We start from the raw sequence: 24,509 nt of genomic DNA, 5'->3' as shown, positions 1-24,509 counted from the left end.
GATTTAACCATTGCAAACTTCCAAATTTATATTCAGGAAACTCCTCACAACAATGAGAGGGAAGTGCAATGTAAACTCTTACAACTTCCGCCGCTTCCATTAGCAAATTATTTGTCTATGAAATACAAAGATAAGTAAAACAATGTTTTTGGGGTCAAGGTAATGAGTCCTATCTTGTCACGTTCGGTTTAGTCCAAATACAAGAAGAAATACTAATAGTTGATTTTTAAATCCTTATGTATTGGTGGACGGTGGTGGAGGAAAGGGTATAGTTCAATTACTAACCACCAAAATAAAAGATAGTTGATTTTTAAATCCTTATGTATTGGTGGACGGTGGTGGAGGAAAGGGTATAGTTCAATTACTAACCACCAAAATAAAAGCCTTCACTATTCAACTTTCTTTGAATTGCTTTTAAGAATATTATAAATACATGTTTAGAAACTTACTATTTTTCTTTGCTAATATTTAATTTGCGTTATCATGGAGAACAACACAACGGTTTATTATATCTGGTTGAGTCGCATTAACATAACTGTCATTGTGTTGAGAATGTTTGCATTACGTTGGACCGATTATGCAGGTTGTCTGGACAGCAATTAAGTATTGACAAAACTTGCAATAGTTGACCAATTTTTTTTATCTTTAAATGAAATCTAAAGAGTAGTAAATAAGTCATTATACACAAGTGTTTAATGAAAGTTATCAAATGACGGAGAATCCAAGTTCGATTCCTAAATGAAAAATTTTCTCGGTTTACTTTCTTCGTGCCGAATTTTGAATTACTAGCCTTCCTTCGCGCCGAATTTCGATTTACTACCCTTCCCCTAGGAATCGGAACCGGATGGTTAACTCAAAAAAATAAAAATAAAACTCTAAAGAGTAAGTTGAATACAAAAAAACTAGTATAATAAAAGGTGGATTTACATATATGAATCGTGGAAAATGGGAATAAATTATTGATACGGGAGATTATATATTGTGTACAAATTGACACATAGTAGAAAAACCATATAATTAATTACAAATTCAACATGAATGAATGGTTTGGTTGAGTTATTTAATTATGATATTTACCCAAAGTATTAGGAATTGATCTACCGAAGTAATGAAATATTGGGATTGAATGATATATTTGATTGTTTAATTGGAATGAATGTAGAAGATATCTAAAGAATCAACCACAGAAGATATCTAAATAAAAGTATATGAAAAAAAAAAAAAGGATTATCCAAAAATAAAAACTACAAGAGATTTCAGTAAAATAGGAGTCTTTCTATAAAGAAGCTGCCTTTATATAAAGATAAGAAAATTACATAAGTTGAGAATGAATCTCTAGACTAGAATAGTAGATAGTCCTTCATCCAAATTGGAGTCTTTCTTTTCCTTGTTGATCTTTTTGTGCATATTTTTTTTCTAATGGAAAATCTTTTTGTAGATGTGGATTGTTTAATTGAAACGATACTATCTATAGAAAGAAAGTAAGTATATGCAACTAAAATAGGATTATCTAAAAATAAAAATTTGCAAAAGATTTCATTAAAAAAGATAAGAATTTTTTTACATAAAGTATAGATATTTATTGAGAATGAATCTCTAGACTAGAAGAAGAGTACATAATCCTTCATCCAATTTGGAATCTTTCTTATCCTTGTTGATGATCTTTTTTTTGTACATGTTTTTTTTCTAATTGAAAATCTTTTTGTAGATGTGATCATAGGATGATCATCATCTTTCTTCTTTGTTGTTGCTCCCCCATTTCCAATTACACTTTGCTGCTGCTGCTGCACTCTAGATTGCTGTTGTTGTGTTGCGAACAAAAATCTTGAAAAGAGAGTGCCATTGCCACAAATGGGTATCATATCGAAAGCATCCATGAAATCAAAATCATCTATAACCATGTCTTTCATACCACTATCATCATTCCATGGTTCAACTTTGACCACCTCCACATATGTTAACATTTTCGTAAGGTGTTGTTGTTGCTCCGTTGCGAACCGTGAGTCGTGATGGCGATGGAACAATGTTGTGTGTCGCTAATGACTGTGTGAAAATAACAAGAAGAATGAATTAAGGTTGTAATTTGCAGTGAAATCAGATATCTATATATATAGTTGTTAGGGTCTCAACGGTAATACTTGTTCATCAAGATATGAAAATCTTTTTTTTTACGGAAGCGGTGAAAATCTTATTAGCTGTATATTAGCTGTATGGCATTTATTATAGGGTAAATCTTTTTTTTTTTTTACGGATATTAGGGTAAATCTTATGAATTTATTATTTAGATTTTTTTAACCATTCTCACCCAACTTTAAAAAAAAAAAGATTTATTTGGATTCTGTAATTAATTTCTCTCTCTTGCCGCAAATTAAATTTTCTATCTAAATTATATTTTCTTATCAATAATTTAATCTTTAATTTCAAATTATAAATACATTAAAAAAAATCATTAAATAGATAAATTATTAAACTTGTGATATTTTAGAGTGTGTTTGGATGAGAGAATTTTTTGAGGTAAAGTAATGTTTTGAGGAAATTCAAGTTTGAGGTGAATTCCATTGTTTGGATGAAAATTTGAAGAATTTTCAAAATGATGGAAATTTATGAAGTATTTTGTTCAAGTTAAATTTAGAGAATTTCAAAATGACACATAAAATCAAAGAATTTGAAATTCCTTCTTCTCTATAAACTTTTAAAAATTACTAATTGATCGTAAAATCTAAAATTAACCGAAAAACCTAAAATCGACGATAAACTCTAAATCGGCTAAAAATCCAAAATATCGGCAGAAAAAACCTAAAATCGGCCAAAAGGCCAAAAATCAACAATAAACCCTAAAATCGGTCGAAAATCCAAAAAATCGGCAGAAAAACCTCAAAATCGGCCAAAATTCCAAAAATCGACTATAAACCCTAAAATCGACTGAAAACCCAAAAAATCGGCCGAAAAACCAAAAAATGGCCGAAAACCTAAAATCGGCCAAAATCCAAAAAATCAACTATAAACCCTAAAATCGGTCGGCAACCCGAAAAATTCGGCAGAAAACCCAAAAAATCGGCCGAAAAACCAAAAATCGATTGAAAACCCAAAATCGGCCAACATCCAAAAAATCGGCCAAAGAATCTAAAATCGTCCGTTAACCCAAAAACTCGGCCGAAAACCTAAAATCGATCCAAAATCCTGAAATCGGATATAAACCCCAAAATCGGCCGAAAAACTTGAAATCGACTATAAACCCATTCTTCGGACGATATTAGGGATATAGTCGATTTTTGAGTTTTTCGGTCGATTTTAGGGTTTATAGTCGATTTTTGGTTTTTTGCCAATTTTAGGTTTTTCGGCCGATTTTTTAGGTTTAGGGTCGATTTTTGGGTTTTCGATTAATTTTTTGTGTTTTCAGCTGATTTTAGAGTTTATAGTCGATTTTAGGGCTTTTGGTCTTTTTAGGTTTTCAGCCGATTTTGTGTTTACTATCGATTTTAGGGTTTTTGGCCGATTTTATGGTTTTTGGCCAATTTTAGGTTTTTCGGCCGATTTTATGGTTTATAGTCGATTTTAGGTTTTTCAGCCGATTTATGGTTTTTGACCGATTTTAAGTTTTTCCGCCGATTTTTTCGGTTTTTTCGGCCAATTTTTTGGTTTAGGGTCGATTTTATTAAAATAAATAAAATTAAATGAAGGAAATTCAATTACATTACCCAAACAAATAATTTTACAATTGATGGAATTTCAACACTTTATCCAAACATTGGAATTTAAAAATCAAGGAAATTCAATTGAATTGCCTAGTATTTAAAATCCTTTGAATTTCTAGAATCCCTCATCCAAACACACTCTTTTTAAGGTTTTAAAATAATATATCATAAAAAAAAAAAGACATTTCACATTTGATACGTGAATTTTTATACACGGAATAAAATTAAAAAGTTTAATTGGACAAGAATTTGAAGAAAATTCTTAGAGAACTTAAAATAAAAGTTAATATATTTAGAAGAATAAAAATATATTTAACCTTACAGGATATGGATGATAAAATTATGTACTCCCTCCGTCACAATTTGATTGACACAGTTGACTATTTCACGCATGCCGATGCATAACTTTGACGATTAATATTTTTAAATGTATAATAGTAAAAATTATAAAAAATTTATATTTTAAAAATACTCATCGAGACGAATCAAACAACATCTTATATGCTAATATTTATTTTTGTTTATTAGTAGAAAAATAAAGTCAAAGCAACATGTGTGAACAGTGCACAACAGTCAACTATGTCAATCAAATTGTGACGGAGGGAGTATATATAAAAAAAAAAATTGTTGATATATCTATACTATATATAAAGAAGATACAAAAAATTTTGGTGTAGACTTTTCATAATACCAACAATATCCTTGATTTTTTTTAGCATAAAAAAAAATTTATTAACAAACTCACATAAGACACATTTTTTTTAGCAGCGAAAATCTTTTATTAACAAACTCACCATAACATAATGCATGTTTTTTTTGGGTAAATAGAGTTTTACCCCCCTCAAAATATGCGAATTTTGCTTTACCCCCTGCAAAATAATTTTTTTGGATTCCCCCCTATAAAATGAAGATTCTATGTTAAATCTCTCTGGTTACACAACAAGGCAGATGACATGGCAGAATCTTGATGTGGCACGCATATGTGGAATTTATTATTATTTTTATTTATTATTTATTATATGTAGAATCTCTCGTCATCAAATTCCCTTTAATCAAATTCTCAATCTCCACTTTCTCATTAATATCCTCAACAACATCATTCCCTTTAATCAATTTCATCACCATCGCGTAGTGAAAAAAAAAGAAAGGAAAAACTCATCACCATCACCAACAAAGCAAATAGCTCGCAAGGTGAAAAGGCTCCTCGGAAGCATATAGCAACAAAGGCTGCTCGTAAATCAACTCAGGCAAACGACGGAGTAAAAAAGGCACACAGATTCAGATCCGAAAAGTTCCATTCCAACGCCTTGTTCGTGAAATCAATCAAGAATTGCGTCGAAGAATTTCTACAAGTGGAATAACGAAAGCAAGGGTTTTTCCTGAACCGATGGCGGCGTCGACGACGACGTCTTTGAAGCTACACAGTAAAGGAATGGTGGTGGCTTGAACAGGAGTACAAAATCCAAGCCGGAGTGTGTGAGAGCTTGAAGAACGGATCGAAAAGTGGTGGTTTCATGTCGGAAAAATGAATGGTGGTCAATGCTTTGTTAGGAACTAGCAGGACACCCGTGCGTCCGCACGGGAGTCGCGGCGTTGCCGCTCCTCACTTGGTAAGATGAAAGGATATAATATTTGGTAAAAAAAAATAGAAAAAGAACAATGGTAAAACCATCACAAAAAAACTTTAGGTCTCCGTATTAATTTAGGAATATAAATATAGATAATGTAGAAATTATGAAGAAAAAAAATAGGCTACCTTATTAATATATTAGTAAAAACATAGGTGTTGAAAAATCACAAAAAAAACTTATGTCCATGTATTAATATATGAGTATAAATATAGTCCCGTAAAAATTATTAAAAAATAGGCAATCATATTAAAATGTTAGTGAAAATATAGGATAGGTCTCGCCACAGTCATCAAAATAATTAGGTCATCGTATTAAATATGAGTATAACCAGAAAAATTGTAAAAAAAATAGAAAACTTAATTTTTATTTTATTTTTGTTTCAAACAACTTAATTAATATATAATTAAAAGTATAAGTCCCGTAGAAACCACACAAACAAAAAAGTTTCCATATTAATATATGAGTTTAAATATAGGTCCCGCAGATGTTATAAAAGAATGGGCAAACTTATTAATATGAGTAAAACACATAGGTCCCCATGTACCAAAAAAAAAACACATAAGTCGCCAGAAATCACACAAAAGATTAGGATCTCGTATTAATATATAATTATAAATATAGGTCTAAAAAAAATAGTAAAAAATTGAAAACTTCACTTGATAAGATAAAATAGTAATTTATTGGGAAGTAGATTAAAAGATTAAAAAAATATAAAGATATAATATTTGGTAAAAAAAATAGAAAAAGAACAATGGTAAAACTATCACAAAAAAACCTTATGTCTCCGTATTAATATTTGAATATAAATGATAATGTAGAAATTATGGAAAAATAGGTTACCTTATTAATATATTAGTAAAAACACAGGCCTTGTAAAAACCACCAAAAAATTAGGTCTCTGTATTAAATATATGAGTATAAATATATCCTTTTAAAATTATTAAAAATAGGTAACCTTGTTAATATGTTAGTGAAAATATAGGTCTCACAAAAATCATCAAAATAATTAGGTCACCGTATTAAATATGAGTATAACCCGTAAAATTGTAAAACAAAATAGACAACTTAATTAATATATAAATAAAAGTATAAGCCCCGTATAAATCCCAAAAAAAAAAGTTTCCATATTAATATATGAGTATTTTATAGGTTCCGTATATGTTATAAAAGAACGGACAAACGTATTAATCGTATTAATATGAGTAAAAAAACATAGGTCCCGCATAAACCACATAGAAGATCAGGTTATCATATATTAATATATGAGTATAAATTTAAGTTCACAAAAAATAGTTAAAAACTGTAAATTTTATTAATAAGAGTAAAAACATAGGCCCTGCGTACGTGTATGATATAAACTGTTGTTGTTTTGTTTGGCACACCTTGTGTCAATCAGGACTCATTATTAATAATAAAATTCATTTTAGTTTGTTCAAAAAAAAAAAAAAGCAGCACCGCAGAAATCACACAAAAGATTATATCCTTCTGTTAATGCATGAGTATAAATATATGTCAAGAATGAGCAACCTTATTAATATATTAATAAAAAAAATATGGCTCGTAAAAATGAACAAAATAATTAGGTCCTTGTATTAATATTTGATTTAGTATAACCCGTAAAATTATAAAAAAATAAACAACTTTATTAATATATGATTAAAATAATAAGTCTCGTACAAATAAAAAAAAATGTTATCTTATTAATTGATGAGTATAAATATATATAGTCCTACATAAATTATTAAAGAACATGAAATCTTATTAATAAGAGGAAAAACATATGCCACTTTTTGCTTTTTCATAGCAGCCCCACAACAACAACATAGTAAACCCTACTTTTTGCTTTTTATTTTTGTTCATCTTTCAATGAGGGGTGATTTTGGATCAATTTTGATCTAAAATCACCCCTTTTTTATTGTTTTATATTTTTTTTTATTTAAATAAGTGATTTTTCATACATTCTTATGTTTCATTTGAGTTTTCTTTTGTTGTTCTTGTTTGATGTTGTTTTAATCTCGTCTTAGTGCAGAGTTTTTTTGTCTTGAGTTCGCGTCTTGGTACGGTGTCCGGTTTAATTCCGTTGTAGTACAATGTTTGTTTTGTTCAGATTTGCAGATTTGCTCCGGTTCAGATTCAGTGCAGATTCACACGTACTCTACTTACTTGAATAAATGAATATTGTTTGTTGTTAGTCTAAAAAAAAAGAAAAACATAGGTCCCGTAGAATTCACACGAAAGATTATGTCCCCATATTAATATATGACTATAACTTGTAAAATTATAAAAAAAAAATAAACAACTTTACTAATATATGAGTAAAAATATAAGACCCGTAGATATATCCAAAAAATTAGGTTCCCGTATTAATTTGAATATAACCCGTAAAATTATTTAAAAAAAATAGTCAACATAATATTTTAGTCCTTTTTTTTCTCCAATAATTTTCTTCCGCATAGAAAAATCTCATAAGAATGAAAGTCATATCTTTCTTATTATATCTTTCTTGTGTGATTTGTTTATGGTTTTGTTTCTCTGACTCTTTGTAAACTTTTGTAGTCTACCTCGGTACGTCTTGTGTTGGGGAGGTTTTCTATGTTAATACATCTCATTTTAGTTTGTTAAAAAAAATATTAGTCCTTATATCAAAAACAAAAAATCTTTAAAAAAAAAAAAACTTCTAAAAAATGTCATTTATTTTTCAACTATTTTCAACTTTGTATTTAATTTTTACTGTTTTTTTTTTAAACTAAATGTATCATTCACGCGCAACTGTAGAGAATAATCCTCTTGAGGTAACTGACAATTTTTATTATTTTTGTCTCACCATTTTTTTACGGGAGTTTTTCTCCCACCATATTCTTGTATTAAATTAATTAAATTTATTGAGTTGAACTACAAATTGAAAATTAACTTAATTAAATATTGGATTGAAGTCCATAAATCAAGTTGAGTGAATCTAAAATAACGAAACATAAACAATAAATGATAAAATTACACTAAAGAAAGGGTTGAACTCAAATAAAATATCATAAATAAATGGAAACAACACCATGTACCTCTATATTGTAAAAAAAAAAAACATACATTTGTTGTCTTATTTGGTATAATGCACTTATGACGTTGAAATAAAGAATTTCATTGAATCTCTCCTTTTATTTGTACATGAATTTTACTCTCTTATTATAAAAAAGAAAAAATAAATAAACACTTCCCCTTTCTTCTTTTAACTTAACTCATGTTGATTATATGTTGGTTCCAAAAATATAACAAATTAATTCATATGGCCTAGTGGTAAATCTAATAAGAATTGTAAGTAAAAGGTTAAGGGTTCGATTCCTACTAAAAAATTTTTTAGCATTTTTCTACTAACGTTTTTTAATAAAGACACAAAATAACCCTGAATTGATTATGTGTCAAAAAATGAAAAAGGGGCAAATTAGGAATTTCATAGGTACTTTCTTTTCTTATATAGTAGATCCATGGTTGTGCAACCTTGTGGTAGAATGACGAAAAATGGAAGAAGAAATGATTTTTATTTTTATTTTTATTTTTGAAATAAGAAGAGATGAATTTTAATAATGTGATTTTTCTTTTAAAAAAAATCACTAGTGGAAAAAACACTTCTTAGGTCGGTTAAAAATGACTTTTTAAGTCAGTTCCGTGCCTGTCTTAACAGTTAACGACATAAGAAGTCTTGACTTTTTAAGTCGGTTATTACCTGACTTAAGAAAACACTTCTTAGGTCAGTTTAAAGTGACCTTTTAAGTCGGTTTCGCGTCCGACCTAAGAAAAGCCGACATAAGAAGTATTGAGTTGTTAACACAGATTTGGAACTGACCTAAGAAACAGCTTATTAGATCGGTTATATTTCACCCGACTTAAAAAGCATGGCAAATTTTTTTAAAAAAAATTGCGTTCTAAAAATATTAATTTAAATACTGTTCTAAAGAACCTTTCCTAGCATTATTCAATATATGCTAATTAATAATTCAAAGCAATATACACAGAAAATAAGTAAGATCATAAAAATTCAAGCTTGATTTTGAAATTATAACCACTGAATGAAGTGCTTAGTGAATGGAATGTAAAACAATCAAAGACATTAGTTAAAGACATTAACTTATTGACTATATATAATGCATCACAAGAACAAGTCTTCTCTCTTAAAACATGCCACTATCAACAATGTTACAAAAGTTTTAATCATTATCAAACTAAAAACTTGCAATAGCAATATAATACCACAACAAATATAATGATAATTAAAATAAGATGATTAAAAAAAGAGATAGCTCAAATCTCTCATCAACAATTGCTTCTTTCACTAATGCTTGAGGTGGATTTTCTTGATCATAATTGATAATTGAATACCAATGTATTAGTATTGCAAGCTACCTGAATAACTTCTTCTAGGAGATCAACTTCCAAGACAGGCGAAATGATACCAGCACGAATCCCTTGGATTTGATGTTTTCCTTTGAAATGTATGCAAACGGAAAAAGTAATCAGTAAAACCAATAATCAACAACGGGACTAAGTGTAGTGAATGTGATATAATAGTATTGGTTGCATATAATAAATTTACGCCTATATACTGTGAATGTGATACATTGATTAAAACAATATGACAAATGAGTCTTGGATGTTTTTCTTGACTTTTAATCTTCCATGAATACAATAACATTCACATAAAGAATGAAGACTAGAAAAAAATATTCAGAGTTGTAAAATCACATGATTTCCCTCCATCTCAGTACTGCACTTTCAGATGGTTCTACACCATACACCTAGAGCGGAAAAGCAACGTTTCGACAAAACTAAATGGCATTTCAACAAACACACAGACTTCAATCTCAAATGGAAAACATACTTGAAAGTCTAAAAGAAGTGGCACATGAGTTTCTTCCATTATTACAGCAAGAGACAAACAATCAACATAAAGTCCTTAATCAAGTATACAAGTCCTACTAAACTTAAAACAGTGCATGATACTTATTAGTTATTACAAAAAATCTTAGTAGATAATCATTATCTAATGGATCCCATAACAGAGAGGGAGATATTGTAGTAATGTACCTCTATCAGAGCCTTTTCCTGGAAGTACAGTTACATGCCTCAAACGTCTCTATAACTACTCTTACTAAATGTAGTAGTGTACTCAAATGTCCCAATAACTCTAGTTTCCACTCTGGTGTCTCCATTAGTCCATTAGACTGCCACTTTGCCAGTCCAAAATCAGCAACCTTGTTGAATTTAACGCAATCAATTAACAAACTGAAAACATTATAGAAGATAGATGATGAAATAATTATGTGTTAGGAACATTTCTTTTGGTATATGGAAACAACTCTTAACAACCACCTAACAAACTTGCATATTTTTTTACGTAAAATCAAAGTAATAGATGTCTTCGATTAGAATTGTTTGTGCTACAGAGGGATGCTACCAAAACTACAACTAGCAACTGATTCCGAAAAATCACAAAACCATCAGCGGTGTCTTAATCAAAAAACTTATAAAATTGAACCAAATACAAACAGAAACATCAATGACTTTAATTTAATTTCTACCTTAAATTGACACCCTTAATCAACTTACTAAAATTTTGGATCTCATTATGACATCTCATACAATGTGAATCCAAAAATAAATTTGTTACACCTAGTCCAATTTAAAACACAAACTGCCAGCCAAACTATTGTTTCAAAATGATACAAACTAGCGAGATATCATATCACTGAAAGAAGGACTTGATTGAGGGCAGAAACCCATTCAGAAATCAACACGAAAGTTAACCAAATACAGTTAATTTAGAGTTCTATTTAATAAAAACTCTTTTTTTTTACTTCACAGCCACACAACAAGATTGCAATAATTTCAATCTACCCAGGCAAAGATTCACATAACACCACTTAGGAAATTATCAAACACCTAATATGCATCTAAGGATATGAACAATTTGGTCTGTATCATAAGTTATCCTATTTCTTTGGTCTAATAATGATAATAATGATTAAAAAAACATAGAAATAACAACAGAAATTGAAATGTTCAACAAAAAAAAACACAAATTGAAAACTCACTACAAATAAAATAAAAAGTTAGGGTTTAAAGTTTACATACATGAATGAGTGAAGGGAACGGTTCGTCTCTTAATTCTTCTTGAATTGTCCCCGCTTAGAGGAGCAAGACCCCCAGGTTTGCAGCGAAGGGAACGGTTCATTCTTTCAAGTTTGAATGAAGCAGTTGAATTTCTATGAAAGTTAGGGTTTCAAGCTTTACCAATTTCGAAGGTGATGAAGGGTTCAAATTTGATGAAGGTGCAGTGAAAAAGGTGATGAATTGCAGTGAAGAAGAAGAAGAAGATTGTTGTGTATTGAACTTCCAGGAAGAAAAAGGGTTCAGTTTGTTTCTAGAAACTTTCTACGTATTGTTAATTTCTTTCTTTTTTTGTTTTTGATTCATCGCATTTATTAATTTTTAACATTGTTAGTTTTGTTTTTTTTTTTTATTTAAAAAAAAAAAATTTGGATTTTTCTTTGACAAAAAAAAAAATAAGATTTTTTTTTTAATATTAAGGGACTTCCCGTGTGCCACACATTATAATTTAATTTGTCAAAAATAAATATACTTCTTAGGTCAGGTGAGGGAAGCCTGGCTTAACAAAGAAGGTTTCTTAAGTCTGTTAAACAACAATCGACTTGATATTATTTTTTTATTCTTTATTAAGTCTGTTGAAAACACAACCGACCTAAAAAGATTGAACTTATTTACGAAATTGCCACCGCGCGTGTTCTTAAGTCGGATGGCAACGCTAACCGGCCTAAGAAGTTTTCTATAAAGTGTTTTTTCCACTAGTGAATGAATAGATAATTAATCCATGTGTCACTTTAATTTACATGGCAATTCCTTCAAAAAAAAAAAACTATGTGGCAATTAAAAAATAAATAAAAATAATAATAAATTTCACCATGTCACGTCAAGATTTTGCCATGTCATCTGTCTTGTTGTGCAACTAGGGGGTTTAACATAGAATCTTCATTTTATAGGGGGAATCCAAAAATATTATTTTGCAGGGGTAAAGCAAAATTCGCCTATTTTACAGGGGGTAAAACCCTATTTACCCTTTTTTATATATATAAGTTAGACACAGACAGGCACAGAACGCGCTCTGTCTGGCCGCTAGTATCTCATAAAATGGATTTGGGGGAATTAATTTTAATCTTAAAAAAATGCGATGAGAGAGAGGTAGAGAGAGAGTGAGAGGCGCTGCATCTAGGGCTTCCTTAGAGCCGCCGTTTCGGTCACCGCCTTCACCGGAAGCAAGGCACAAACGGGGGGAGAATCAGCAGATAGTCGAGGTTGGACTGAGGTGAGTTATCGACGTCGGAAAGGGCTCCGAGAGGTGGATAGAAGGAACGACAGGGATATGCAGAACCATCGATATCATAGTAGAACCAATTCTATCCTTGATTTTCATTCCTTTCACGATGATCGTCCATGGTCTCATCATCACGATCTCGATCATGACTCAGTTAGGAGGTTTCAGACGCGTTACGACAAGGAGTTGCACCGCGATCGCAGGCGATCAAGATATCTCCATCGGCGGCGATCTGTTTCTTCGTTTTCGTCTCAGAACCGACATATGGCTGCGGGAGATCGATTTGAACGGCGGCAGGGCAAGGAAGGAAGGAGGCGGTGGGAGAGTGATGATCGACGGGTGTTTCATGGCAGTGGGAAGCAGAGCAATGAGTGTTGCGGTGATGCGAAGGTGAATGGTGAGGGAGGGCAATTTGCGCTGCGCCTTAACCAGTCCCTGCAGCAGTCTTTTCATGGTGAGGAGCAGGTCAACGTGCGAAACAGGGTAGTTGGGAAGGAGATAGATTCTTATGGACGTGACGGTGGGATGGTGAATCATGGGGAAGATGGTTTTGATGTGCTCGGGACGGAATTAAAACGGTATGTCACGTTTTATTTTACTAATTTTCCGCATCAATTATCAAAATTTCTTCTTTGTAAGGGTTTTGAAGTATGTGGCATGCTGGAAGATGTTTTTGTCCCCAGGAAGAGAAATAAGCGCGGTGAACCGTTCGGTTTTGCCAAATTCTCAAATGTGAGAAATGTCTCTAAGTTGTTAAGTGCCCTGAATAATGTTTATTTTGGACATTACCGCGTTCGAGCTAGAATAGCCAGCTTCAACCGTAATGACAGGACGGAAGAGGCAAGACCAGAGAAGGGGAGGCATGTCATGACGAAGGATAATGGCAAGCTAGCTAGGAAAGTGGGTGACGTCGTCGTTTCGCAAGACATGAAACGAAACGGTCTTCGTAAGGACACTAAGACGGTGCAGGCTAGTAGGGGAGACGTAAATGTTGTTGAGCATGTTAAGGGAGACATTGGAGAACTGGAAGCTGTGCGGGTGGGAGATGTCGAGGTTAAATTAGGGGCGGGGAAGGATCAAGTGAGGCGCCATAATGTCAAGTTGCTTGAGGGAGGGTCTAAGCCTGTGATTACGGCTCTGTCAAATGTAGCCATTAAGGAAAAGGACCATCAAGTTCTTTTACGAAGCTACAGGGCTGAGCCCGATGACGTGTCATGGGCGCAAAATGGTTTAGTGGCGACGGTTTTTAATGGAGAGGCGGTTTCAGTAATGCAGAGAAGAATAATGGACGCAGGCTTTATTGATTTGGATCTTATTCCTATGGGGGCTGATAAGGTTTTTGTCCGAAGCCTGGCAGGAGATGATGCTAAGGCAGTAGTCAACAATGCCAGGGAGTTCTTTAATCTCATTTTCTCGAGTTGGGCACGTTGGGATCACCTTGTGCAGCCCTACAGGCGAGGCGCTTGGGTCCGTTTGTATGGTATCCCGTTGCAAGCGTGGAATGTGAATTTTTTCAAGTTATCACTACTACAAAAATAGGTGTTTAATAGCATTTTTTTTTAACTTTTAACATCGCTTTAAAACGCTATGATTGAATCCGCTATTATAGGTCTGGGTGCCTATAATAGCGTTTAAAAACGCTGTCAAATATGTACTTTTAATATCGGTTTTTACAAAAAAGCGATGTTGTAGCTTCCTGCGGGCGAAGAAAGACGCTTTCGGAGACAAGTTTCAATAGCGCATTTTTATAAAAGCGCTGTTATATATAATATATAATAGCTCCCGCGTTTATAAAACGCTATTATAATTCGTTGTCTGGACGAACATTTAATAGCGCCCGTGTAAAAAACGCTATTGTATGTCTGTATTTTTTTTTTTTTTTTACTAATCCTGACCCTTTTTTTAAAACAATAAATTGCAATTTTTTTTTTTGTTTGACAACTTGCTCTTGAACTTTTAAAATATATAGTACCAATATATATATATATATACTTTCAAAATATATATTATCAAATTTTAAAAAAAAATAGTGTTGTGCCACACAAGCTCTAATAAAATAAAAACTCTTGTAATACATTCATTTCATAAATAATACCAATCCGACTACAAGACAAATCTGAATTGAATAGTGCAAACACAAAGACCACTACAAAAGAGATATTGTCAAAATTTGGCCATAGCTTCTAATGAGAAAATCAATGACAAATTTTAGTACAAAACACAAAAACCACTACAAAAGATAGTCAAACTATAGCCCTACTTTCTTCTGCGACCTGTCACTTGATGAGAACCGCCCACTTCATCGAAAAAGGAAGCCCTCAAACTACCTGTATATATAGATGTACAAGAAATTAGGCATTTGCTTGATAATACATCATTTGGCAGCATATAAACTTGTCTTTCTCTCTTAGAAACCACACAAATTCAACATACACCTCAAAGTAGCATCAAAACATTGCTAAAGTATTGCAACTCAGGATCTCGCGTCATGTCACTAACGCGCTTAGGCAGCATGCTCATAATTCATCCTAGTTTCAAGAGGAAAAATAGTATGACCTTGGGAACATTATGATTATCCCAATTACTCTAAAATTTGACAATGGATGTGTAAATTCAACAATACCAACTACATTTTCTACCAAGCACAACAGTCATATCAGAATATATTTGGATAATTAAATATTTATAGGATACAACTTACTAATTAATGATCAACTATTATTTTTGCAGTCTCTTTGCATCATTGATAACATCTTCAACCATATGGGTAGCCCACTCCTCCTTCACCTCATCTAGCTTCTCTTTAGAGTATGTAGAATGTCTATGGCGAGAAAAATACTTCAAATATAAAAGTAACACAAAATTGAGTCAGAATTGAATTACACTACATTTTATATACCTAGCTATATGTAAAAATATGAAATAATAATAATAATAATTAAAATAACGTACATTATCAGGAATCTTATTTGGATATTCCATGATAACTTCTTTCATAAATCTCATGATAAAATATCCGCAGTCAATAGTATTTCTTTGACGAGGACACCGTAAAAAAACACATTTGCAAAGATCAATTTTAATTTACACTACATAACTATTATTTACAGTTTGTTAACTGAACCATGTACTTAAATTCACCCGTTAACCAAACTGCACCATGGTTATTTGTTACTCACAAATTTTGCAGCACTCACCATCAACCCCTTCCCCAATACAACGAAAGTAATAAACCACCCTCACTCACAGGTATGTGGCTCACTCATGGAATCACGAAACAATCCACTCTTACGGGCCTATTTCATCGATTCATTAAAAAAATTTAACCCCACCCAATAATACACTTAACCAAAATAAAATAAACAATAATAATAAAATAATAGCTTCTCAAGCTATGGCGGCGAGGCAGAGTATTTGTTTTCCTTTTATCATCAAAGACCAGCTTCAGTTTATCAAAAAAAATATTAAAAAATCAAAGACCAGATTCATATACATGAGGTGTAGGGTACTGTATTTGTTTTCGCTGAAACAAGGACCACTTTTACTTTTTATATTCGTTAAGTAATGGTTCTGTTTGGTTATTTTTAATCTAGAACTGGTTCAACAGTTTTTTCAACAGTTTAAAAAACTGTTCGGTTCAGTTCAAATTAAATGGTTGATGGTTCAGTTCGGTTTTAAAGAATTGAAATACAGTTTGGTTCGGTTCACATACAGTTTTGGTTAAAAACCAAACTTTGGCCATCCCTAAGTTCATATCAATAGAAGCAGACTAGTTTTTGTGAATTTTTAATGAGGAAAGGGCTATGCATATTTGATATATGAACCCATCAGAAATTTAAAACGCAACATAATCTTAAATGAATATATTTGAATTAATACTATTCAAACTTTCCTGACTTTATTCTAATTCATTGTTAGTTCATACTTCAATGACACTTAGGTGGGGTCTAGAGTGGGATAAAGATCAAAGGTATGGTAAGCTTATTTTTGAGTTGGATGCTGGACTTGTTGTGAACAGCCTCCATGGAAGATTAAATTTAGTTGAATTAGATCATGTAATTCAAGACTGTTTGGATTTGTTGTCTAAATCCAACTTCTAGAATATATATTTACTACTATAAGGCATCTAATTTCAATCATATACTAGTGTGGTTCATCTTAGGAGAACTATGAATGCTGCTGCACATGCCTTAGTTGGTATAGCTTAGGCTTTAGAAATTTAAACAAAATTGCAAACCACCCCTAGAAAAACCAGTACACTAATCACTGTAACATAGTGGAAAAACCAGATCTTTCCCAACGGCAAAAAAAACGCAGACCAGCACGATTGCACAAACACCTTCAATTCCGCATCACCGACGCATACACATTACTTCCGCATCACCGGCGAATACATATTATAGTAACGATGGTCCTCTTGTTTTGGACTCAATTAAACTACTCAGCCATAATAATTATAATAATAGTAAATAAAGCAATATTCATTATTTTCATTATACTGGTGCAGGAAACAATTAATAAAGTAGTAACAATAAAACGCACGCACTGTAGCAGTATTCACAATTTGGAATTTGACAGATTAAGAGGAACAGTAGCGATCAAATTAATTTGAAACAATAATCAATTGTAACAAGTAAACAAGGTAAACACGGTGCTGTATCAAAATAACAGGACGATGAACAATTTTGCAAATTTAATTTTCAATTTTGCAAATCAATTTTCTAACTTAAATCAATTTGCAAAATAATAGGTCTTCTAACTTAAATCAATTTTTCAAATTTAATTTTCTCAGACATCTATAATGTAAGCATATAACATAACCATACCTTAATAACCACAGTTTGAGTTGTGACGGCACGACGACAAGTACGACTTCCAAAAAATTGAATTGCTGGGTATATGGTGGAGAGAAGAGGATTTATGGGTTATGGGTTGGGCTCACAATGATTTCTGGGTTCTTGGAGATTAGGGTTAACAGTTGCGTTCAAGCAATTAGATTGGAGGAAGATGAACAGGAACAGCTTCTATGGATCGTGGAAATATTAGAGATTTCTATTGAATTCGATCTCCAATATTAGGGATTTGAGGATCGTGGATTAAGATTTTTGCAAAGCAACTGATTTTAGTGCAAAGCAACTGATCGTGGGAAAACAAAATCCTTCACCGCATATACTGAAATCTGATCTTTGTTTTTATTTTTAATTTTTAAAGAAAAAAGGTTTTTTCGTCAAAAAAAAAAAAAAGGGGTTCAAGGGGTCAAGGTTTCGAAACCCACCCACCACCATTTAAATTAATTTATAATGCGCGTATACAGCTTTAATAGCGTTGTTTCAAAAGCGCTATCATAATGCTTTTTGTTTTGGGCTTTAACAGCTGTTTCTTCACAAAACGCTATAATAAGGTTTGCTGTTTGGAGCTTTTAATAGCGGTTTTCATAAAAACGCTATCATAAGGGCTCAGTTTTAAGTTTTAATAGCGCTTTCTAAATAAGCGCTATTAAAAGGGCGCTATTAAAACTCAATTTTGTAGTAGTGTATGCATTTTCGAGTGCGGAAGGTTTATGCGTCTGGATAGTTGCACAGCGGACAAGGATCGACTTGATTACGCAAGAGTTCTGATTGCCACAACTGACTTGGATTTTGTCAATAAAGTGGAGACTGTTTTGGTAGACGGATTCCAGATTGAGGTGAAAATAGTGGAGGAAAGATGTTTTACCCTCGGGGAGGATTCTTGTCTTCTCGAGGAAGGGAGCGACACAGAGTCGTACCAATCTGATAATAATGGTGGCCAGGGCGACCCGGAAGTTCGACGCCAGATTGATACTATGGTTGAAAACTTAGCGAAAGGTGTGGAGGAAGGCGGGGTTATTGGGTCTGAGGAGAATTTTCCACGCTCTAATAATCGTGGCGTTGTGGACGGTATGAGCGTGAAAGAGGCGGGTGAAACACCTGGCTTTGATAGAGTATTTTCTCCAACCCCACCCGCTTTAGGAGATTCTCCTTTCTCGGGGGGAAGTCAGGAGAGTAATTCTTGTTGCTCGCCGATTGCTGATGTTTGTGGGAGTCCCAATGTTGGTGGAGGGCAGGACGTGGCTAACCCTATACCGAAACGTAGCAAACGTGCACTTTCTTGTCCTCCCGGTGTGATGAAATCTGCGATATCGGGACCTTGGAGTTTGGAGTGGTTGCAGGACAGGAATCAAGGGGATGCTGGGGTTCTCTTCTCAGCTAATAAAAGGTTGTGTAAAGGAAACCGCAATGGCAACCGACAGGAGAGGAATGTTCAGGAGGATCCGAAAAGGAGGAAAGGTGGTGGGGTGTTCCGGCATACTATTTCTAGCATAAAAAAGGTAGCCAGAATGCCTAGTCCGGAGAGAGGTGAGGTATTAAAAGTTCTCAAAAAGAAGGAACGACGCCGTAGAGTTGGACCCGGGGTGCCAAGGCCGGGCAGCGAGAGTCTTCGGGAGTCGTTCATCGTTTCATCCTCGTCAGTCTCTGCTAATAATGACTGGCAACATTGGGTGACCATGAAGGGAAATGAGAAAGTGGTAGCCGACGATGTCAGAGAGGTAGGTAAAGCTATTGGAGTGGAGTATAATGGCGTCAATGAGAACATGTTTAGTGTGCTCGCTCGGAAGGGCATAGCAAAGAAGTCGGCGTCAGGTCAGACGCAAGGAGGAGGGATTTCTCGATGAAGATTATTTCCTGGAATATTAGGGGTTTGGGGGGTCTAGCAAAAAGACAGGAGGTTCGTAAGTTGGTGGGTACCCAACATCCCTATATGTTGTGCCTCCAAGAAACTAAGTTGCAGTCTTGCGATGATTTTATTTGTTCGACTCTTTGGGGTAACTCGTCCCATGCGTTTTCCTACCGGCCCTCGAATGGGGCTTCAGGGGGCTTGCTAACCCTTTGGGACTCTGCGGAGGTGGAGGTGTGGTCGTCTGAGAGTCTTGAAGGTGTTTTGTGGTGTCATGGTCGGTTTGTTAGGTCGGATGAGGAGTTTTATGTGGCAAATGTTTATGCTCCGTGTGATGATGGGGCGAAGCAATTGTTGTGGGACTCGCTCTCCGCGAGAATCCAAGCGTTGGGGAGATCACAGATATGTGTGTGCGGGGATTTTAATGCTGTCAGGAGCGTAGATGAACGTCACTCGGTTAGGGCCGGGTATCGTTCCTCAGATCATATCTCTTTTAATCGTTTTATAGATGATAACACCCTGGTTGATCTTCCGCTGTGTGGACGTAAGTACACCTGGTTTAAAGGGGATGGGCTTTCGATGAGCCGTTTGGATAGATTTTTGCTCTCTGGGGAGTGGTGTTTAACTTGGCCCAACTGTACTCAGGTAGCTCGGATGAGAGGGCTATCAGACCATTGCCCTTTGGTTCTGGCAGCGGATGAGGAGGATTGGGGACCTCGTCCTTTAAGGATGCTTAAATGCTGGAAAGATGTCCCTGGGTATAAGTTGTTTGTGCGAGAGAAATGGATTTCTTATCAGATTGATGGTTGGGGTGGATATGTGCTCAAAGAGAAATTTAAAAGGATTAAGCTGGCCTTGAAAGATTGGCATGCAACGCACACCCAAAATTTGCCTAATCGGATTGAGTCTTTGAAAGATAGACTGGCGGTGCTTGATGCGAAGGGGGAAGAGGATGATCTATCTGAATTTGAGCTAGCGGAACTTCGTGGGGTATCGTCAGATATTCATTCGCTTTCCCGGTTGAATGCAAGTATTTCTTGGCAGCAATCTCGTTCGCGTTGGCTCAAGGAAGGGGACGCCAACACCAAGTATTTCCATTCAGTCCTAGCCAACCGACGGAGAGGAAATACTATCTCGTCCTTGCAGGTGGACAATACCAGGGTGGAGGGTGTGGTCCCTATAAGAAATGCAGTTGTTTCTCATTTTGCTAATCATTTTAAGGCTGTTACTATGGAGAGGCCTGGGGTGGAAAATCTAGTTTTTAAACGGTTGCAGGTGGCGGAAGTTAGTAGCTTAATCAAGCCTTTCTCGATGGAGGAGATAACGGCAGCTGTCTGGGACTGCGATAGTTATAAAAGCCCGGGTCCTGATGGGATTAATTTTGGCTTTGTTAAGGATTTTTGGGCAGAGATTCAAGGTGATGTCATGCGTTTGTGTTCAGAGTTCCACCGTAATGGTAGATTGGCCAAGGGCTTAAATGCTACCTTTATTGCTTTGATCCCCAAAGTGGATAGTCCTCAAAGGTTGAATGATTTCCGGCCTATCTCTCTTGTGGGCAGCCTTTATAAAATTTTGGCTAAGGTGTTAGCAAACCGGTTGCGTAATGTGATGGGTAGCGTGATTTCTGAGTCTCAAACTGCTTTTGTTCAGAGTCGGCAAATCCTCGACGGAATTCTTATTGCAAACGAGGTGGTGGATGAGGCACGTAGGGCTAAGAAAGAGTTGTTGCTCTTTAAGGTCGATTTTGAGAAGGCTTATGATTCTGTTGACTGGGGTTACCTAGATGCTGTCATGGGGAGGATGGGCTTTCCAACCCTATGGAGGAAGTGGATTAAGGAATGTGTATGCACGGCTACTGCTTCGGTTTTAGTCAATGGTAGTCCGACTGATGAGTTTCCTCTTGAGAGAGGCTTAAGACAAGGGGATCCGTTATCCCCTTTTCTCTTCTTGTTGGCTGCTGAGGGTCTACATGTCTTGATGGAGGCCATGGTGGAGCGTAACCTTTTTACGGGGTATAATGTTGGAAATATAAATCCGGTGTCGGTGTCACACCTTCAGTTCGCTGACGATATGTTGTTGCTGGGCTCCAAAAGTTGGGCAAATGTTCGTGCCTTGCGGGCTGTTCTTGTGTTGTTCGAGTCTATGTCGGGTTTGCGGGTTAACTTTAACAAAAGCATGCTGGCAGGGGTTAATATTCCTGATTCTTGGCTTGGTGAGGCAGCGTCAGCTTTGTGTTGTAAAGTGGGAAAAATCCCTTTCCTTTATCTGGGCCTATCTATTGGGGGTGATCCGAGGCGGTTAGGTTTTTGGGAACCAGTCGTGAATCGTTTAAAGAATCGTTTATCAGGATGGAGGAGCCGTTTTCTTTCTTTTGGTGGTCGCTTGGTTCTGCTAAAATCTGTGTTGACCTCTCTGCCTGTCTATTCCCTTTCCTTCTTCAAAGCTCCCTCAGGTACTATCTCTGCTATTGAATCTATTTTGATTAAATTTTTTTGGGAGGGATGTGAGGATCTTAGGAAAACTTCGTGGATTAATTGGAAAACTATTTGTTTGCGTAAGGAGTATGGGGGTTTGGGGGTTAGGCAGTTGAAGGAATTTAATTTGGCCCTGTTAGGTAAGTGGTGCTGGAGGATGTTAGTGGATAGAGAGGGATTATGATTTCGAGTGCTGGCTGGTCGTTACGGGGTGGAGAGAGGTAGGTTGTGTGTGGGAGGGACGAGAGGGTCTGTGTGGTGGAGGGAGTTGGCGAGTTTACGAGATGGTGGTGGCGCGTTAGACGGAGGCTGGTTCGGAGGGCATATTTCAAGAAAGGTGGGAGATGGGTCTGATACTTTTTTTTGGACTGACCCTTGGGTGGATGGGACCACGTTGAGGGAGAGGTTTGGGCGGTTGTTTGACCTGACAGAAAACAAATCGGCTTCTGTGGCTGAGATGTTTATGCGGGGGTGGGGGGTTGGAGGGGAGGCGTGGGTATGGCGGTGTCAGTTGAGGGCGTGGGAGGAGGAGCTGGTGGGGGAGTGTCAGTCGTTACTTATGACCATTTCCCTGCAGGATTGTATTTCAGATAGGTGGCAGTGGCAGCCTGACCCGGACGATGGTTATACCGTGCGTGGTGCATATCAGCTGTTGACAGCACAGGATACAGTTACTTCGGATACAGCGACAGGGCTTATTTGGCACCCTCAGGTTCCTTTGAAGGTTTCTATCTTTGCATGGCGACTCTTGCGAGACAGGTTACCTACCAAAGCAAACCTGGTTTCTCGAGCTATTTTATCTTCGGAGGATCATCTATGTGTTTCTGGTTGTGAGGAGGTTGAGTCAGCTCAGCACCTGTTTCTCTCCTGCAGCACTTTCGGCGCTCTTTGGTCTCTTGTCAGCTCTTGGATTGGCTCGTCTTTGGTGACTGCTCAGACGCTTTCAGATCATTTTGTTCAGTTTACTGGTTCAGCGGGTGGTCTTCGAGCACGACATTCTTTTATGCAGCTCATATGGCTTGCTTGTGTGTGGGTTGTGTGGACTGAAAGAAACCATCGATTGTTTAGAGGTTCGGCGAATTCTTTATTATATATGTTGGACAAGATCAAGACTTTTTCATTCAGGTGGTTGAAAGCAACGAGTAGTACTTTAGCTTTAAACTGCCATAGTTGGTGGTCTAGTCCTATGCTTTGTTTGGGCCTTGTATAGTTTCTTTTGGTTTTCTTTTGATTTTGGTTGTAACTTACTTTAGTCTTTTTTGGTACGTCTTGTGCTGAGAAGACTTTTCGGTATTTATATATCTCATTTTGGTCTTTTCAAAAAAAAAAAGGATTTCGGGGCGATATTAAATTAAAAAAAAACTATTTTTAATACGTGTAGTCATTAGCAATGTTGTGAAAATCGGATCGGACTGACAGGTCAAATCAGGAATCAGACCTGCATCCAGTCAGATCAGCACCTAAAACTGAAAGAATAATTAATGAACCGGCTTGAAATCGATAAAAATTGGGGAAAATAGCAGTATGGGCAGTTTTGTCTATCTCGTTGCTTTTTATTGTTCCTACTATACTCGTGTTGGAACCGTTAAGCTCATCTCATTAATTAATAAAATGAGAGACCACTTTTTTTTTTTTTTACAAACAGAAACTTATATCATTTCATTATTCAAAATAGAAGAAATACAAACAGGTAATGTCTCAAAAGTACAGCGACGAGGCCAGTTGCACTTAACCACAAGTTATTTTGCTTTGTTGTACATTGCAACAAATCTTATCCTATGTTGCACGGGTACTCCGTTTTAGACAGAGTACCGGTACCAGGTATGTACCGGGTACCGGTACGCGTATGGTACTCCCATGGTACGTACCCTCAAAGTACCGAGTTTTTTTTTTCTTGCGGGTACACACGTGGTACTTTCGGGGTACGCGCGTGGTACTCTCAGGGTACACACGTGGTACATATTTCATCAAAAACTTTTTTTTTTTTGCAACACTTTCCAATCCCATTCTTTTTTTTTATTTGTTTATTTTTTTAATAAAGATTCACTTTAGTTTAAAATTAGAATTAATTCAGTCTATTTTTAAAAGTAGAGTCGCATAGTCTTACTACTACTCCTAATTTCCTAAACATGTAAACCACAATATAACTACTTTTAAAGTTTGCTATTTTTTATGTTTAATTATTTGTTTTAAGAATATAATTTTATTATTTTAAGTATATAACTATATTAAAAAAAATTATATGAGCGTACTCATAGCTTAATTTTTTTAAAAATGTCGTACCACGTACCGGATACCGGTACCGTACCCGCACCTATGCAACATACCCAACTATATATATATATATATATATATATATATATATATATATATATATATATATATATATATGGGGTTTTCTAACTTAGACCCTAGTTAGGTCTAAGTTAGCAAGGTGCACATTTTCAATTGGACCAAAATACCCATTCTTTTTAATTAATTAACCAAAATACCCATTAATAGACGCGGATCCAGTGTCGCGCGCGTAACGAAGGACCATGGTTACAGACCGTTGATTTCCATCAGACAGCCAAGATCTGATCTCATCAAGACTGTCTGATCAATCCAACAGCCCAGATCATCCTGATCCATC

The 24,509-nt window shown here is 35.1% G+C and overlaps 1 protein-coding gene and 2 long non-coding RNA genes across 5 annotated transcripts; 1 reads left to right on the top strand and 2 right to left on the bottom strand.

Moving 5' to 3' along the window:
- Positions 1 to 8,934: 8,934 nt before the first annotated feature.
- On the bottom strand, positions 8,935 to 11,753 carry LOC123894774. Of its 2 annotated transcripts, none has more exons than XR_006803905.1 (3): positions 11,450 to 11,753; positions 10,403 to 10,600; positions 8,935 to 9,801 (listed from the first exon to the last, which is right to left on the bottom strand). It is a non-coding gene; the product is annotated as an uncharacterized LOC123894774 (long non-coding RNA). The 2 variants fall into 2 exon arrangements; XR_006803906.1 differs by having other exon boundaries at positions 10,403 to 10,569.
- A 3,018-nt stretch (positions 11,754 to 14,771) lies between these two features.
- Positions 14,772 to 18,240, bottom strand: LOC123894773. Of its 2 annotated transcripts, none has more exons than XR_006803903.1 (3): positions 17,534 to 18,240; positions 15,409 to 15,545; positions 14,772 to 15,034 (listed from the first exon to the last, which is right to left on the bottom strand). It is a non-coding gene; the product is annotated as an uncharacterized LOC123894773 (long non-coding RNA). The 2 variants fall into 2 exon arrangements; XR_006803904.1 differs by lacking the exon at positions 17,534 to 18,240 and adding an exon at positions 15,660 to 17,504.
- Positions 18,241 to 22,436: 4,196 nt separating this feature from the next.
- On the top strand, positions 22,437 to 23,372 carry LOC123895792. The gene is made up of 2 exons (XM_045946277.1): positions 22,437 to 23,002; positions 23,297 to 23,372. Exons 1-2 carry the CDS (start codon positions 22,437 to 22,439, stop codon positions 23,370 to 23,372), a joined length of 642 nt encoding a protein of 213 aa, XP_045802233.1.
- Positions 23,373 to 24,509: the final 1,137 nt, after the last annotated feature.

This window comes from Trifolium pratense, linkage group LG7 (genome assembly GCF_020283565.1).
Source record: "Trifolium pratense cultivar HEN17-A07 linkage group LG7, ARS_RC_1.1, whole genome shotgun sequence".
Lineage (NCBI taxonomy): Eukaryota > Viridiplantae > Streptophyta > Magnoliopsida > Fabales > Fabaceae > Trifolium > Trifolium pratense.
The sequence above is the reverse complement of the archived record's forward strand: the minus strand, read 5'-3'. Positions and strand labels throughout refer to the sequence as shown.